Here is a 16,489-nt window from a genome sequence, read left to right as displayed (position 1 = left end):
GGATGTTACAGAGTAAAGCCAATATACTGCTCAAGAATTTCTTGGTAAGGGCAAAAAAAATCTTTACTCATACGGAAGAGTTTAAAAACAACCTTATTACCGGAAGAAAGTATCACATAGTCCAAAGAGATGGAGACTCTCCAACAATATATATAGGTGTGCAAGATAGTGTGTATGTGTATCTATATGTATGAATATATTATAAATCTATCCTAGTGTAAGTAAATGAAGGTTTACCTAAAAAGTGCATCTGGGCTCTGCAGCATTCCATTTGTAACAGCACTCCATGAGTAGGTTCACTTTGTTTTGTCTTTTGTGTATTGATTTCTATAGGGTATATCTATTTCTAACCTATGTGGCTATTAGATTTTTATGTATACAATCATGCTTATTAACCCTTAATGACGTACTATGTGCGTTTGTTTCCCTGCTTTTGATGTGGGCTCGCAGGTTGAGCCCGCATCTTTTCCAGCAGATGTAGGCTGGATCATTGAGCCTTTATTTACCTCTAACAGCCATGGGTAGATCGGCACCCCACCCACTGCTGTTAACCTGTTAAGTGCCATTGTCAGTCTCTCACAGTGGCATTTAACGTGCTCCAGCACGGGGGTGGGGCGGAAGCTCTCCTGAGCCCTCATCAGTGCGCCCGCTTCACGAACGCTGGCTGCCTTTGTGTTGTCATTACAGCCAGGGATCAGCTGATGGTCCCTGTGTCTGTTCATCACAGTACTCCTGCGAAAGCCAGCCCGTGGCCATCGTTCATAGGAGACTGTGATTTCCTCTATATACAGCAATGTTGTGGCATTGTTCTATATACAACAAGTAATCAGGCTATTGTAGGTTCAAATCCAAGTCCTCTAAGTGGACTATTAAATACAGTACAAAGTAGATTACAATGTTTTAAAGACTATAAAAATTTTTTAAAAAAGTTCAAATCACCCTCTGTTTACTATGTTAAAAATTAAGTAAAAAAACTAAATAAACCCCACATATTTGGTATCGCTGCGTACGTAAAAGTCTGAGCTATCAAAATATAAAATAAATTAATCCTGTTGGTAAACAGTGTAACGAGAAGAAAAAAAAAAACAAAAAACGCCAAATTGCAGGGTTTTGGCCACTGCAACAATAGAAAAAAAATGAAACAGGCAGTCAAAACATCCTCACAAAGCTCCATATTCCAAAAATTGAAAACGTTACGGCTCTCAGAAAGTAGTGACACAAGGTAGATTTTCATTTTTTTTTTTTTTTTTTAATTTCTGATTTTTTTTTTCAACACTCACTGTATTTTTTGGATTATAAGACGCACTTTTCCTCTCAAAAATTTGGGAGGAAAATGAGAAGTGCGTCTTAAAATCCGAATGTAGCTTAACAGGAGGTGGAGAATGGGCGCTGTGCTGGCTGTGGTGAGGGCTATCTGTGTGGGTGGCTGTCTGTCTGTCTACGGGTGGCTGTCTGTCTGTGCTGGCGGCTGGCTGGCTATGCGGAGGGCTGGCTGTGTGGAGCAGGGTAGTGCGGCAGGTGTCCCAGATGCTCTGGCTTCAAATAATTGCACCCAGAGTTCGCGCATGCGCAGATGAAGCTTTCGGCTTGTCATTGAGCCAAGGGCTCCATCTCTGCACACGCCGACTCCGAGTGCCATTTCTTTGAAGCCCATACCACCAACAGAGCATCTGTGACATTCTCCGCACCGCCCTGCTCCACGCAGCCAGCACAGCCGCTACCGCTACCAGCACAGCCCCCATTGCAGCGCCTGCAGCATCGCCCTACTCCAGCACTGCCCCTGCTGCCTGTGACCCTGCTCCACCACTGCTATCACCCCCCCTCAGGTAAGACACCACTGGAGTATGACTCACCACTTTTTTTTAATACTTTTTTCATCTCTAAATTTGGGGTGCCTCTTTTAAAACAAAAAATACAGTAAATAAAACAAAAGCTATACATGTTTTGTATCTACATAATCGTACTGACCTGGAGATTCATACTGTCAAGTCAGTTTTATGGTAAAATTAACTCTGGAAAGTAAAAAAAACCCACTGTAAGTAAACAACGCAAAAAAACAATTGCATAAGTTAAATTTTTTGCTATTTCACCAATTTTTTTCCCCCTTTCCATTACATCATATGATAAAGTGGATGGTGTGATTCAAAAGTACAACTCATCCTAAAAACTCCAAGCCCTGACAAGGCTATATCCACGGAAAAGTGAAAAAGAAATGGCTCTTGGAATAAGGGGAGGAAAAAACAAAAATGAAAAATCACCTGGTCCTTAAGGAGTTGCACTTATAGTAATAATAATAGTTTTGATGTGTGATGCATCTTTAAACCTTTGCAAAAGAACTATCAAATATTTTTCACCCAGCTCTTGTTGTACAGTATATTGATCTTTTTCCATAGGATTTCTTCTATAGCTATGCCAGATGTCTTAATCATTCCTCAAGTCTTGGGTTTGGCAGCTCCACTTCTAGACATTAGCTTGACAAAGTAGAGCCTTTTCTGTGTTGCCATGAGGCTAGTTCTTTGTGCAAAAGGGGCTGGCTGACCTTTCTTTCAGTAGCCAAGCCAACCTCTTTATTTATACATGGTCTTACTATTGACATGAACAGTTAACCAGCCTTCTTCAGGCTCATTTAGAACAGTTAAATCCTAGGATAAAAATAATGAGCTAATACCCTGCTGTAAGTAAATAATTCGTAATAGTTCATGTAAATAACACAGGGTGCATAGTTGACGCCTATTGTGATAAAAAAAAAGTATAAAAGTTGTCCCACCACAACACGGTGTACCTAATCAGGATGGTCTTCGGTGTCAGCAGGCCTCAAGGGGCAGAGCAGGACCTAGACCTGACTGTTTAGCACCTGCCCATGGAAATTAATAGACAAGATACACAGCCCAAAAAGGGAGGGGGGGGGGGGGTAGGGGAGGCACACCTCTATATGTACAGAGTACAAGAAAATAACGAAAAAAAAGTGCCAGCACACCTGTTGGTATTAGTACCATGTGTAGTTGCACGTTCACACTATTGCCATTAACAGACAGAACCTACAATAAAATCAATGAGCAAATACCCTGCAGTAAGTAAATAAATAGTAATAGTACATGTAAATTACATGGGGTATTTGCTTGACACTGTTTTGACATTTTGTGTTCAAGTTTTTAATGGGAAAACCCCTTTAATGTCTTTTATTTTTACTGGTATTTTTATAGCGAGAATACAACATTGATGGAAATCTGTGACCTGGTTTTTACTATCTAATCTCAGAGGTGCATAATGTAGGGTCAGAGATCCTGATTCCAGTGAGGTGTCACTTACTGGGCTGTTTACTGTAGTTTTCATTACATTTTTACCAGCGGCATATTATCACTAGAGAACTAGTAAAACTGCTGTCAGGTAGTCTACTTTCACCACTGACTGGCAGCTTGGAGTGTAAACGCTGCACAGGTAGAAAGCTGCCAATCAGTGGCGTAGACATGGTTATACAGAGCTCAACATTAAGAGAACTGGTAGGTCTGCAGCAGATAAAAATATTTTTAATCAAAACTAGCAACCGGTGAAGTAAGTGACATATTGTTTGAATCTGGATCTCTGCCCCTACATGATGCTTTTCTTAGATAGTGTAGCAAAAACTTGATGTTCATTTATAAATTACCGTATTTTTCGCTTTATAAGACGCACTTTTGTTCCCCAAAATTTTGGGGGAAAGTAGGGGGTGCGTCTTATAAGCTGAACATACGGGGGGCGGGGTGCTGGTGTGTGTGTGTGTATATGTATATGTATATATGTTTAATATATATATATATATATATATATATATATACAGTTAGGTCCAGAAATATTTGGACAGTGACACAATTTTCGCGAGTTGGGCTCTGCATGCCACCACATTGGATTTGAAATGAAACCTCTACAACAGAATTCAAGTGCAGATTGTAACGTTTAATTTGAAGGTTTGAACAAAAGTATCTGATAGAAATTGTAGGAATTGTACACATTTCTTTACAAACACTCCACATTTTAGGAGGTCAAAAGTAATTGGACAAATAAACCAAACCCAAACAAAATATTTTTATTTTCAATATTTTGTTGCGAATCCTTTGGAGGCAATCACTGCCTTAAGTCTGGAACCCATGGACATCACCAAACGCTGGGTTTCCTCCTTCTTAATGCTTTGCCAGGCCTTTACAGCCGCAGCCTTCAGGTCTTGCTTGTTTGTGGGTCTTTCCGTCTTAAGTCTGGATTTGAGCAAGTGAAATGCATGCTCAATTGGGTTAAGATCTGGTGATTGACTTGGCCATTGCAGAATGTTCCACTTTTTTGCACTCATGAACTCCTGGGTAGCTTTGGCTGTATGCTTGGGGTCATTGTCCATCTGTACTATGAAGCGCCGTCCGATCAACTTTGCGGCATTTGGCTGAATCTGGGCTGAAAGTATATCCCGGTACACTTCAGAATTCATCCGGCTACTCTTGTCTGCTGTTATGTCATCAATAAACACAAGTGACCCAGTGCCATTGAAAGCCATGCATGCCCATGCCATCACGTTGCCTCCACCATGTTTTACAGAGGATGTGGTGTGCCTTAGATCATGTGCCGTTCCCTTTCTTCTCCAAACTTTTTTCTTCCCATCATTCTGGTACAAGTTGATCTTTGTCTCATCTGTCCATAGAATACTTTTCCAGAACTGAGCTGGCTTCATGAGGTGTTTTTCAGCAAATTTAACTCTGGCCTGTCTATTTTTGGAATTGATGAATGGTTTGCATCTAGATGTGAACCCTTTGTATTTACTTTCATGGAGTCTTCTCTTTACTGTTGACTTAGAGACAGATACATCTACTTCACTGAGAGTGTTCTGGACCTCAGTTGATGTTGTGAACGGGTTCTTCTTCACCAAAGAAAGTATGCGGCGATCATCCACCACTGTTGTCATCCGTGGACACCCAGGCCTTTTTGAGTTCCCAAGCTCACCAGTCAATTCCTTTTTTCTCAGAATGTACCCGACTGTTGATTTTGCTACTCCAAGCATGTCTGCTATCTCTCTGATGGATTTTTTCTTTTTTTTCAGCCTCAGGATGTTCTGCTTCACCTCAATTGAGAGTTCCTTAGACCGCATGTTGTCTGGTCACAGCAACAGCTTCCAAATGCAAAACCACACACCTGTAATCAACCCCAGACCTTTTAACTACTTCATTGATTACAGGTTAACGAGGGAGACGCCTTCAGAGTTAATTGCAGCCCTTAGAGTCCCTTGTCCAATTACTTTTGGTCCCTTGAAAAAGAGGAGGCTATGCATTACAGAGCTATGATTCCTAAACCCTTTCTCCGATTTGGATGTGAAAACTCTCATATTGCAGCTGGGAGTGTGCACTTTCAGCCCATATTATATATATAATTGTATTTCTGAACATGTTTTTGTAAACAGCTAAAATAACAAAACTTGTGTCACTGTCCAAATATTTCTGGCCCTGACTGTATATATATATATATATATATATATATATATATATATATATATATATTATATACACTGCAGGGTCCGCTCTGGAGCGCTGCTGGGGGCAGGTGAACGCTGCGGGCGGCAGTGTTAGATCTCCTTCTCCTGCTCATAATATACACAGCCACTTTCAATCTCTGTGGTGCTGAAATCGCACCGCAGTGACTGGCTGGGGGAGCGGTGCATATTATATGAGCCTGCGCCCCCCTGTGATTTCACATGCCCCCCCTGTGTTAGATATGGCCCCCATGCTGCTGGTTATCCTAAAATAAAAAAGCTTTACTTACCTCCTCCAGCGTTTCTCCCCAGTGTCCCTGCTTCCACTGTGATCAGGCACGCAGAGATGAGATCACTCTGCTGTACCGATCACATGACCGCACCGAGAACCAGGAAGTGGAGGAAGAGAAGCACGGAGGGAGACAGGAGGGGAGATCAGCGCTGGAGGAGGTAAGGAAAGAGTGTTTTATTTTACTATGGGCAGCAGCATGGGGGCGATATCGAACACAGGGGAGGTGTGCAATCCATAGGGGACCATAGGCAGCACAGGGGAACGTATGCAATCCATAGGGGGCCATAGGCAGCACAGGGGAACTTATGCAATCCATAGGGGACCATAGGCAGCACAGGGGAACGTATGCAATCCATAGGGGGCCATAGGCAGCACAAGGGATTGTGTGCAATCCATAGGGGGCCATAGGCAGCATAGGGGAATGTGTGCCAGCACAAGTGGGCTATATTCAATATAAGGGGGCCATATCCAGATTAAGGGGGCTAATTTTAGGATGGGGCCTATGAGGGACATATACCCTATATGATTTGTTAGACGGACACTGGCATTATAAGGTGGACCCCATTTAACATTAAAAAAAAAAAAATTCTCTTTTCCTTCACCAAATTTGGGGGTGCGTCTTATAATCAGGTGCGTCTTATAAAGCGAAAAATACTTGGCTTTTTGGAAAGCAAGGTAAGATAGAACAAATACACTTTTTTTTTTTTTACCTAGTGCCACTAAATGTCATGTACTATCTGTGTTAAAGGGATTCTTCACGACTTTTACACACCTATTTCGTAACCTCTTTGTATTGATTGACCTCTGCAGCCAATCACTTTCTTCTGGCTCAGATGAAAGTCAAAGGCTGCAGTGGACACTTGATGCCTCATACTGAAAGAGGAGCAGAAGATGAGTATTTTTTTCCTCTCTTTACAACATTTGAACCACCCTTGGCTTGTCAAGAAAAGTGTGTATTTACACATAGATGAACAACCCCTTTAAGAAAATGCATGTTATTTAATTTGAAACACAGTTGAACTATAACAACCCTATCATGAAATACATGCTTCCTCATTGTAATTATAGCCTGCACACTGAACAATAACAAAGCAGTCTTTGTATATGTGTGGAAAGACAGGTCCAGAGCATAAATCAACGCAAGGCACCTCTAATGGCAATGTTTATGACAAAATATCACTCTATATCTTGGTTGAATGGTATTGTTAATGCTGGTGTGTAACTGCTGCGAATCATTGTCACTCCTTGTGGCTACACGCCAGGGTTGTGTTATTACAATGTTATGAAGTACAGGTGCATGAGACGATTAATACTAGGGTTAATATGACAGATTGTATATCATTGCATATTTTTCAGAGAGACTAATCTGAAAGTTCGACAAGCTCTGCCAGTAACTGCTGACCTTGGAGAGGATATTTCCAGGCTAGCAGAATTTGACGGTAAGTAAGAAAATCGTCTAAAGTGATGAAGATGTGTGAATCTCAGAATATTGGCTTCTAGCATTTACCCGTCACCAGATTATTAGTCATGTAATGTGTGAAAAATTACTCCTGTATTAGTTGTGAAATCATAGTTGCACAATCCTAGTTATAACTCTGGCCGTGCATCGAGGGCTGCTCCGAGCTTGATCATTATACAGGGAATCTGTCTGTAACATTGGTACGTCAGGATAGGACTATGTAAAACATTTCCAGGTAACCTGTTTTGCCGCTATTTTCTTTTGCTTTGAAATTTATCTTTTATTTATATGCAAAGTAGCTTCAAAAGTGCTCTTGTTTGGCATGTAAGTGCATTTGCAGTCCTCACTTTCTGTTTGCTTCACCCCTCTGGCACCGCCCATTACTTCTTGATTGACAGTGGAGTGCAGAGCCTCGATGTCCACTGTCAATCAAGAAGTGGAGACTAGTGAAAAGGAGCTGTAGAGTGTAAGTCCACTCATTGTTCACCACTGCATTTGTATAGCTTTTTTCATATAATTGAAACACATATTTCAGAGCAGGGAAGGTACAGAGAATGGAAAAATATTTCACACTGCTCTGTACTGCAGTACTCGATTTGTTTGCTTAGTGGAAATGTTACTGGCAAATTACTTTAAATTAGCTTATCACCTATTCCTAGGATTGGTGATAACTATTGATGAGCGAGCACTACCATGCTCAGGTGCTCTGTACTCATAACAAGCAGTTGGATGCTCGAATGGGCGCTACCTCACTTTATTGAATTTCGATGGGGAAACCTTCTGGAAAAATGCTTGAGCTTCAGGTCGCGCTCATCCAAGTATCCGGCCTGCTTGATACGAGTACCGAGCACTCAAGCATGGTAGTGTCCACTCATCACTAATGATAACTTGTAAATCGATGTAGGTGAAACGCTGGGACACTCACTAATCATCAGGGTAGAGTACTTTTATCCCCTTAGAATACAACAATACTCATACTCGACCATTGTTCTATTCATCCCCTATGGGGCTAGCTAGTGTAACGCTTCACATTTTCCAGCAGCTCCGTGGAGAGTGAATGGGGTGGCGATCGGGTATCTGACCTGTTGCTCTGTTTTGTAACTGTGATAAAAGTGAATCGTCATGAAGAATCATTTTTCATTATGCCTATAGGTGTGGACACCCAACCTCTGATCAGTATGCTCTCTGTTATCCTCAGTTTAAGTGCTAACTTGCTTTTAGTAGACTATTCATTTTACTTTAAACCAGCTGTAAATGAGAAAACTCTGAAATTAAGGTTTGGCTGCTTTTCATTGAAAACATTTTGACTGATATTCATCTTTAATGAAGTGGGTCAACATGTTTCTGACTGAAGATTACCAGCTTAAAAAGAAAGTGAATATAGGCCTCCTATTTTTCTTGGCTATGGAACTCATTTCTTTTTAAAAGATTAAATATATATATATTTTTTTAAATTCCTGTGGGTGGAAAATCTTATGATTTATAATGTAGCTAATATATGCAGCACTCCACTTTCTTGGGTGCACAAGCAAGATCACACTCCATAATATAGCTAATGAAGAAACTTCAGCACTCCAATTGTTTAGATTTTAAAGAAGATTTTAATGTGCTGGCAATTAAAATTTAATTGAATAACTTTTTTTGTTTTGCCTTTTAAGACCTTCACCAGACATACAAATTGCTTAAAGTAAATATGTCAGTTGTTTTTTTTGTATCTTATCTGAAAGCAGCATGACGTAGGCAAAGAGGTCCTGAATCCAACGATGTATCACTTAGATTACTGAGTGCAGCGGTTCTGACACAATCCAAGTTTTCAGATTTAGCAATAGAGCAGAGTTCAGAGAGCTGTCCCGATCCACACCAGGCTCTACAATTTTATAGACCGTGAGAAGCTGGTAACCACAGCAGAGGGCGTACCGGACAAAAATAAGGCCTAGTCAATCAATATTGCATCTAATTCCTAAGGGATTTCCTATAGTTGATGTCGAGTCTCTGTGTAGACATGTCAAATGCTTGTACACCAAACCACTTTGCTGTGTACCCTGCTTTGTGAATTTGGGGCAATGTCACGTGTAAGGGCGTATTCACACATCAGTGATTTTTCACGTATGCAAAAAAAAAAGAGAAAAAAAGCAGTCTGAGTTTCATTAGGGTTTCTCATCAAAGTGTCACCAGACATTGGTCTGTGTGTTAGTTTTTAGCTTTTAGCATCAGAGTTTGGGATCATCAGTCTTTCTTGGATGAAAAAAATGAACTGATTGGAGGTTTTTCAAACTTCTACTATTAAACCGTCTGTTTAAACAGACTAGTATATGCGAGCCTGATCCCAAACTGGACAGACATTGGGAAGCGAGCACAGCCAGTTCTTACACTGGAAGACTGCCTGGACTTATGCGTTGCTGCTTTTGGACAGGTCTACCTCACTGCCATAGTACATATGAAGGAGATATAAAAGGGTGAAAGTAACCAGTTGTGTAATAGTAAAGGGCAAATTACCAAGTTGTCTTTACGCATCAGTCATTTTATCCTTCTTCCTACTCACACTCTATTTCTATCTTATTCCACATGTTTCACAAGCACAGTCAATTATGAAGATTAATGAAGTCTCAATTCCAGAGATAAGTATAACTAAGGGGTCACTTTGGAGGTTTTAGGAGAAGAGGAGAGATCCCTCAGGCTACATGTGCATGAGTTGCATATTGTTACATAGTGTTTGCTAGCCAAAAAGAACCCATTATTAATGTCAGTCAAATGACCTAAAGGGTCCCTTGAAATATCTTTACAGACAAAGAAAAGTAAAACTAAAATTAGAAACCAAAGCACAATAATTATATAGATTTTGAAAAACATATTCAAGCCTTGATCAGTGATACATAGCTGGGAAAGGGACATTTTCTCCTGCAATGGTTGTCAATTCTTCTTACAGTATGCTTCCTTATACATTGATAAGTAGCAAATTTTTCTTTTGGTCCGGAAAAATTATTTTAAAATTTAACTTTTAATAACACAACTAAAAGTGATGAAATATCACAAACACCAGACAAACAACATAAAATGTTCTGGCCCTCCTATCGTTTCAAAGGATTCATATAAGCCAAGGAATTGTTTGGACTTTTATCCCAAATGTAATCGGACTTAAATACCCATCAATATAGGTGCCAATTGACATTAGTGTCCACCAATAAATTGGATAATTCTTACCTCACTCCATAACATAGAAATGAATTGGTCTCACCACATATTATTTGGATGTCATCAAAACGCACATATTGGGGTCACGGAATACCCCTTAATGATCAGTCCTACCTCCCGACGCGTTTCATTCAAGTATCGAACTCTTCAGGGGAGTCTCAAAAATATTACATCCCTTTAGGGTCCTTCAGAAACTGAACCCATACATCCGCATGACATGCTGAAAACAAATATACAATATCACAATAGACATCAGCATGTCAGCCCACCAAACAAATCCATAGATGAAATTGGTACATAAAAAAACTCACCAACTAGTGAGGATTCATCACATAGCCAATCTGTGACGCATCCAATTTCGGTCCCAAAGGTTATGGACCCATAGCCTATACACCATGCTGGGAGATAATGTGCAACTTTATAAGATAAAGGTCAGCACATCAAAGCTGCTGTACACACAAAACAAACAAACAATTAGGGGACTCACCATGTGGCTGGAGCGGCCGTGCTTATCGCTCTATCAAAGGAGCTACTGCACGCCGCCCAGATTTAAATATTCCCACCACGTCATAACATGTGATGTAACCTCCGGTCATGTGACTAATGAAACTCAGAATGCTTATACAGTTTCCATAGCGCCCGGACAAGCTGTCCAGCGTCACTACCGCCCTCCAAGTCACATGACCGCATCCGAAGCAAACCACGTCATATTGTATATTTGGCTACCATGGCGCGGGTTACACCCACCCGGTCATGTGACACCGACAAAATCAAAAACATCTATGCGGCCACACAAACACCAGGACCTACTGCCCGGCTCCATCAGATCACATACCCGCGGCTAAGTCCGACTATATCATACTGCTGGAGCGGCTCCCATAGCGCCGGCATTCGCCGCCCCGCACAGTGCCCGCCTCCAAATAACATGACCGCAGTGGGGCTGCACCGTACAAAGAAATTATTCAGTTACCATGGTATTCAATGACGCTAGATGGTACTGACGTACCGTTCAGAGTAAAGCATTGTCAGCTGGGTAAATCAAATCCGGCCACACAAGTCGTCCGGTTAGATCACCAGGTGACGCAACTGTCCCCAGGTTACAGAGCTGCAATTAAACTAACCCCCTTACAATGTTAAATATGGTTACAAAAAGCTCAAAATAACACTCATGTCAACACACGCCATTCTATCACAAACGATTGCCATGAAACCTCATACAATCGTCCATGAATGGTGTACATAGAATAGTGTGCGTAAAAAACAGCAACATCTTTCCACCTCCTACCCAACAAAAATTGAAACAAAAGAGGGCATATCAAAATATATTTTATTTTATTTTAATTTCTTTGTGATGGAGAAGCTGCCCCCGTTCAATTAAAACGGTGCCACCTATATACATCACAAAAGAATACACGGTGATTGCATACTGCATGAATACAGATCTCGGCTAAATCACCAAAAAAATTTTTTCATTCTGATACACAACTGGAGAAACATTAACTCCATAAAAATATGGTGTATCACCCAGATAAATGGAGGTATTCCCTATAGTACCATTATTTTCATAAAGCTCATAGCAGCCAAATTGAAGCATAAGACATCAGAAATATCAAAAAATCAAAAAAATCAAAAAACAAAAAAAACAAAAACATTTTTTATAAAAATGAAATGAATGAATGAATGAAATGAAATATAAATACCTACTCACAGCTCCAATTCAAATTGTTGGTTTCATAAGGGCATTGATCACAGAATATATCTAATGCAAAACCCTCACCCCACCGAAGAGGATGAAGACTCAGAAAAAGAAGACACCACGAACCAAAGGATCTGCCATTTCCCTAGGAGTCAAACTATTAATCTCTAGCCCTACCTATCACGTGGGGGTGGCGCCATAAAAAGAGACGGTGTGAGGGCGCCCCCACTCGGCCGACGTCTGACCCTCCTAACTAGCAAGGACCCTACATCACCACTAAATAAAGGGTGCAAATGAAAGCTCCTCATTCAGACCATTAGGGGAGAGGGTCTTTAACCAGTAAATCCATTTAGATTCTTGCTGTAGTAACCTCCTATCCCAGTTACCTCCTCTAGGCAAAGGCTTTATGTGATCAATGCCCTGAAACGCAATCACAGAAGAATCTCCATTGTGCCTACCATTGATATGTCTGGCTAGAGGCGTGTCGTTATCTAGCCTGATGTCCCTTAGATGCTCACCAATCCGTCGTCTTAGTTCTCTACGGGTTTTCCCCACATATTCTAATTTACATATACAAGTTGCTTTGTATATCACGCCCTTCGTTTTACAATTTATAAAGGACCGTATGTCATATTCCCTCTTCGTGACATGACTCACAAACTTTTTTCCCACAGTGATAAAATTACAGGCAATACAGCCACTATATTTGTAGCAGCCTCTCAAAGCAGGTAAAGCACAAAAAGGATTGTTTGGAGGAAGGAAGCTATGAACCAGCCGGTCCTTTAGCGATCTTGCTTTTCTGTAAGTAATGGACGGTCTGTCTGTAAGCAGACCCCCCACATCTCCATCCATTTTCAATATGGGCCAGTATTTCTCCAAGATTTCTCTTACATCCTTGGCTCCATTATTGAAAGTGGTTATGAATCTTATCACATTCCTCCCATCCTCTTTGGCCACTTTTTTAGGGGGATATAACAACTCGGTTCTTTTTACCTTACCAATGTCTGCAGCCGCCTTTTTTACCACCCACCTCGGATAGCCTCTTTCTTGAAACCTCCTCTCTAAGTCCTCTGATTGGTTCCTAAAATGCGTTTCCTCCGAACAATTCCTGCGAATCCTGGCAAACTGTCCCTTAGGAATGCCTTTCTTTAGGCTTAGTGGATGATTACTTTCCCACCGCAATAAGGAATTTGTCGAGGTAGGTTTTCGAAACGTACTTGTCACCAGAGTACCATTAGGATCCTTCTCGATTAACAAATCCAGAAAGGATAGCCTCGATCTATCCATTTCAAATGTAAAAAAAAGGCCTAAATTGTTATTGTTCAGATCTCTCATGAACCTTCTCAAATCATCTTCACTGCCCTTCCAGACCATAAAAATATCATCAATGAATCTGTACCAGATTCCGATGTTACTGTTCACAGATTCACACTCTTCCCTGAAGACCACCGTTTCCTCCCACCAGCCCAGGAGCAGATTGGCATAGGATGGGGCACATGGACTCCCCATCGCTGTGCCCCTGATCTGGTGGAAGGTGTGGCCATCAAAAGAGAAGACATTATGGGTCAGGCAGAATTCAAGAATGTCCAAGACAAACCCAGTGTGCTCCTCACACTGGATCCCCCTGGACTTGAGAAAATATTTGGCTGCAGTCAAGCCTAGGTCATGGCGTATTGATGAATATAACGACTCAACATCTATTCCCACCAGGAATGTTTCTTCCTCAAAAGATAGTCCTTCTACTTTTTTAAGCAGGTCGGTTGTGTCTTGTAAATACGAGCCCAAACCCACTACAAACGGTTTCAGGATGTCATCCAGGTAGATACCCAGGTTTTGCGTCAGATTATCAACACCCGATATTATAGGTCTACCCTTCAAAGGATCGACACCCTTATGTAGTTTAGGCAAAGTATAAAAAGTAGCCATAACCGGATATTTAGGAAGAAGGAAATCAAATTCGGAGTTACTGATTAGATTTCTATCCAGGGCAGACAAAAGGATCATCCTCAATTCCTTGAAATACTGATGTGATGGATTAGTTTTTAACTTAACATAACTATTCTTATCCTCAAGGATGCTATAACACATCTCCAGGTATTTAATTCGATCCATCACAACAGTATTCCCCCCTTTGTCGGACTGCTTGATAACTATGTCCCTTGCCCTACCCAAAGTGTCAAGGCTCTCCATCTCCTCCTTGGTAAGATTGAATTTAACCCTATGATTGGGTTTCAATTTCTCCAATTCATGAGATACCAGATTTTGAAAAACATCAATTGCACTTAGGTCACTCTGGACCGGAGGCGTCTTCGTGCTTTTTAATTTGCACTCTGTAAAGGGACCTCGACCTGTCAGTTCAGGTCCCATTTCATCCAGACCATATAATAGTCTGACATCCTCAAGGATGTCATCTGGAATCCCCAAATCAGTGCATGTTTTCTTATTATCTCTAATGAAATATTTTTTCCACTTCAGTTTCCTGACGAAGAGACTAAGATCCTTGACACACTCAAAATCATTATAGTCTGTTGTAGGCACAAATGATAGACCCTTACTTAGTACACTGAGCTCTGTTGTACTTAATACCCTACTTGAAAGATTAACTGCTTGTTGAGATCCATTGGGGTCTGATTTTGGTAGCCCCCTCGGTTCGTACGGTTCCTGAGAAAATACTCCCTTGGCTCTAAAAAATGGCTGTTTTGGTATGGTTGGTGGAATCTCCCTCTCCCATTACCAAAATTCTTTTTCTTCCTACCTCTCGCTCCCATCATCCTGCTCTCCGAATCAGACACATCAGTATCAGTTGTTGAGCAGTCAGTTTCACTCGGTTTGGCAAAACGTGGCTGAGCAAAATTATAAATTTTATTTTCTCTAAAATCTTGCAGATCCCTATTATAAAATTTATGTTTTTTATCTTTTAAATGATACTGATACTTTTCAATCGTATTCTGCAGAGTCTTTTGTTTTACCAAAAACTCTGTTTCTTTTTGAAAAAGCATTAGTCATTTCTATTTGTTCTTTAACCCCTTCACGACCGCGGGCAGTAAAATTACGTCCTATTTTAACGTGACTTAACGACCAGGGACGTAATTTTACTGCCTAAACTTCATTTGATTGCCGTGGCCATAGCAACGGCTTTCAAATGATGTCCCCTGCTGTTTCTTACAGCAGGGGACCTTTGCTTGACCCTAGGGGGGGCGGCATCGCCACCCCCTATCGACGATCGATGTGATTGGCTGTTCAAATCTGAACCGCCAACCACATCGATCGCACTAATTTCGGCAAAAATAATGCCCGAATTAGTGCGATCCTGTGAGATCCAGCTATGAGATGCCGCAGCTGCTGCAGCATATCATAGGTGGACCTCAAACATGCCGCCCCCAGCCCCTGCAGCACTGATTGGAGCGATCGTGCTATGACGCGCAATCGCTCCAATCAGTGTGCAGTGGGGCGGTGTGATCTGCCGGTGGCCGCCCTCCCCAGGCCTGTGCTGGCCTGCGAGCCCTCCCCCAACATGGCTGCAGCGTGCAGTGGCTGGTACTTGTGGTACCACGCCACCGCCGCTGCTGCCGCCGCCGCCGCCCTAGCTGTCACCGCTCCTGCTGCACGTGAGTACTGTGCTCACTTTGCAGCCAGCCCGTGCGCGCTCCCGTGGTGCCCCTGCGCGCTCCTGTGGTGCCCCTGCGCGCTGCCATGGTAGCCCCTGCCGTGCCCCCCCGCGATCTGCTCCCCCCAACCCCCCCCCCCCCCCCCCGACATCCCGATCTGCTCCCCCCGCGATCTGACTGCCTCCCCCATTATCTCTGTTCTGCAGCTCCCTCTCCGGTCTCCCCCTCTGCTCTACCCCCTCCCCCTCTGCTCTCACCCCCCCTCTGCTCTCACCCCCCCCTCTCCCCCTCTGCTCTCCCCCGACGTCCTCTTACCTGTCTTCACCGGCCTGATCACATCTGCGTCCATCGCTGGGTCCTTCCTGGGCATTCTGCTGATCTGCCTGCTGCTCCTGTAAAGCTGTCCATCTCTCTGCCATCTGTTCCTCTGCAGCTCTTCTGGTCAGTGATCCTCCTGCTAGTCCTCTGGGTACTGTGAGTATAACTTTTTTTTTTTTTTCCGTATCCCCTGTCCATTTTTACACCTCATCTGTCCGTGCGTCCCGCCAAGCGCTGATCAGGGATGCAGATAACGGATCGGCATCCCTGCTCAATTTTTGGCGTGACTTTTTTTTTTTTTCCGTATCCCCGACGCTTTTTGTATCGCATCCGTCCGTGCGTCCCGCCAAGCGCTGAACAGGGATGCAGATAACGGATCGGCATCCCTGCTCAATTTTTGGCGTGACTTTTTTTTCCGTATCCCCGACGCTTTTTGTAT

The 16,489-nt window shown here is 42.3% G+C and overlaps 1 protein-coding gene across 5 annotated transcripts in view; it reads left to right on the top strand.

Annotated features, from left to right (window-relative positions):
• Positions 1-16,489, top strand: part of ATP8B4 (ATPase phospholipid transporting 8B4 (putative)) — a 500,578-nt gene that overhangs the window by 292,075 nt on the left and 192,014 nt on the right. For all 5 annotated transcript variants that reach the window (XM_075345819.1, XM_075345815.1, XM_075345817.1 and 2 more), the window contains exon 10: positions 7,134-7,216. In XM_075345819.1, coding sequence (XP_075201934.1) covers positions 7,134-7,216 — 83 coding nt within the window. The remainder of the gene's footprint in view (positions 1-7,133; positions 7,217-16,489) is intronic.

The sequence above is a fragment of the Anomaloglossus baeobatrachus genome, chromosome 4 (assembly GCF_048569485.1).
Source record: "Anomaloglossus baeobatrachus isolate aAnoBae1 chromosome 4, aAnoBae1.hap1, whole genome shotgun sequence".
NCBI lineage: Eukaryota > Metazoa > Chordata > Amphibia > Anura > Aromobatidae > Anomaloglossus > Anomaloglossus baeobatrachus.
This window is presented reverse-complemented; position numbering and strand designations above follow the sequence as displayed.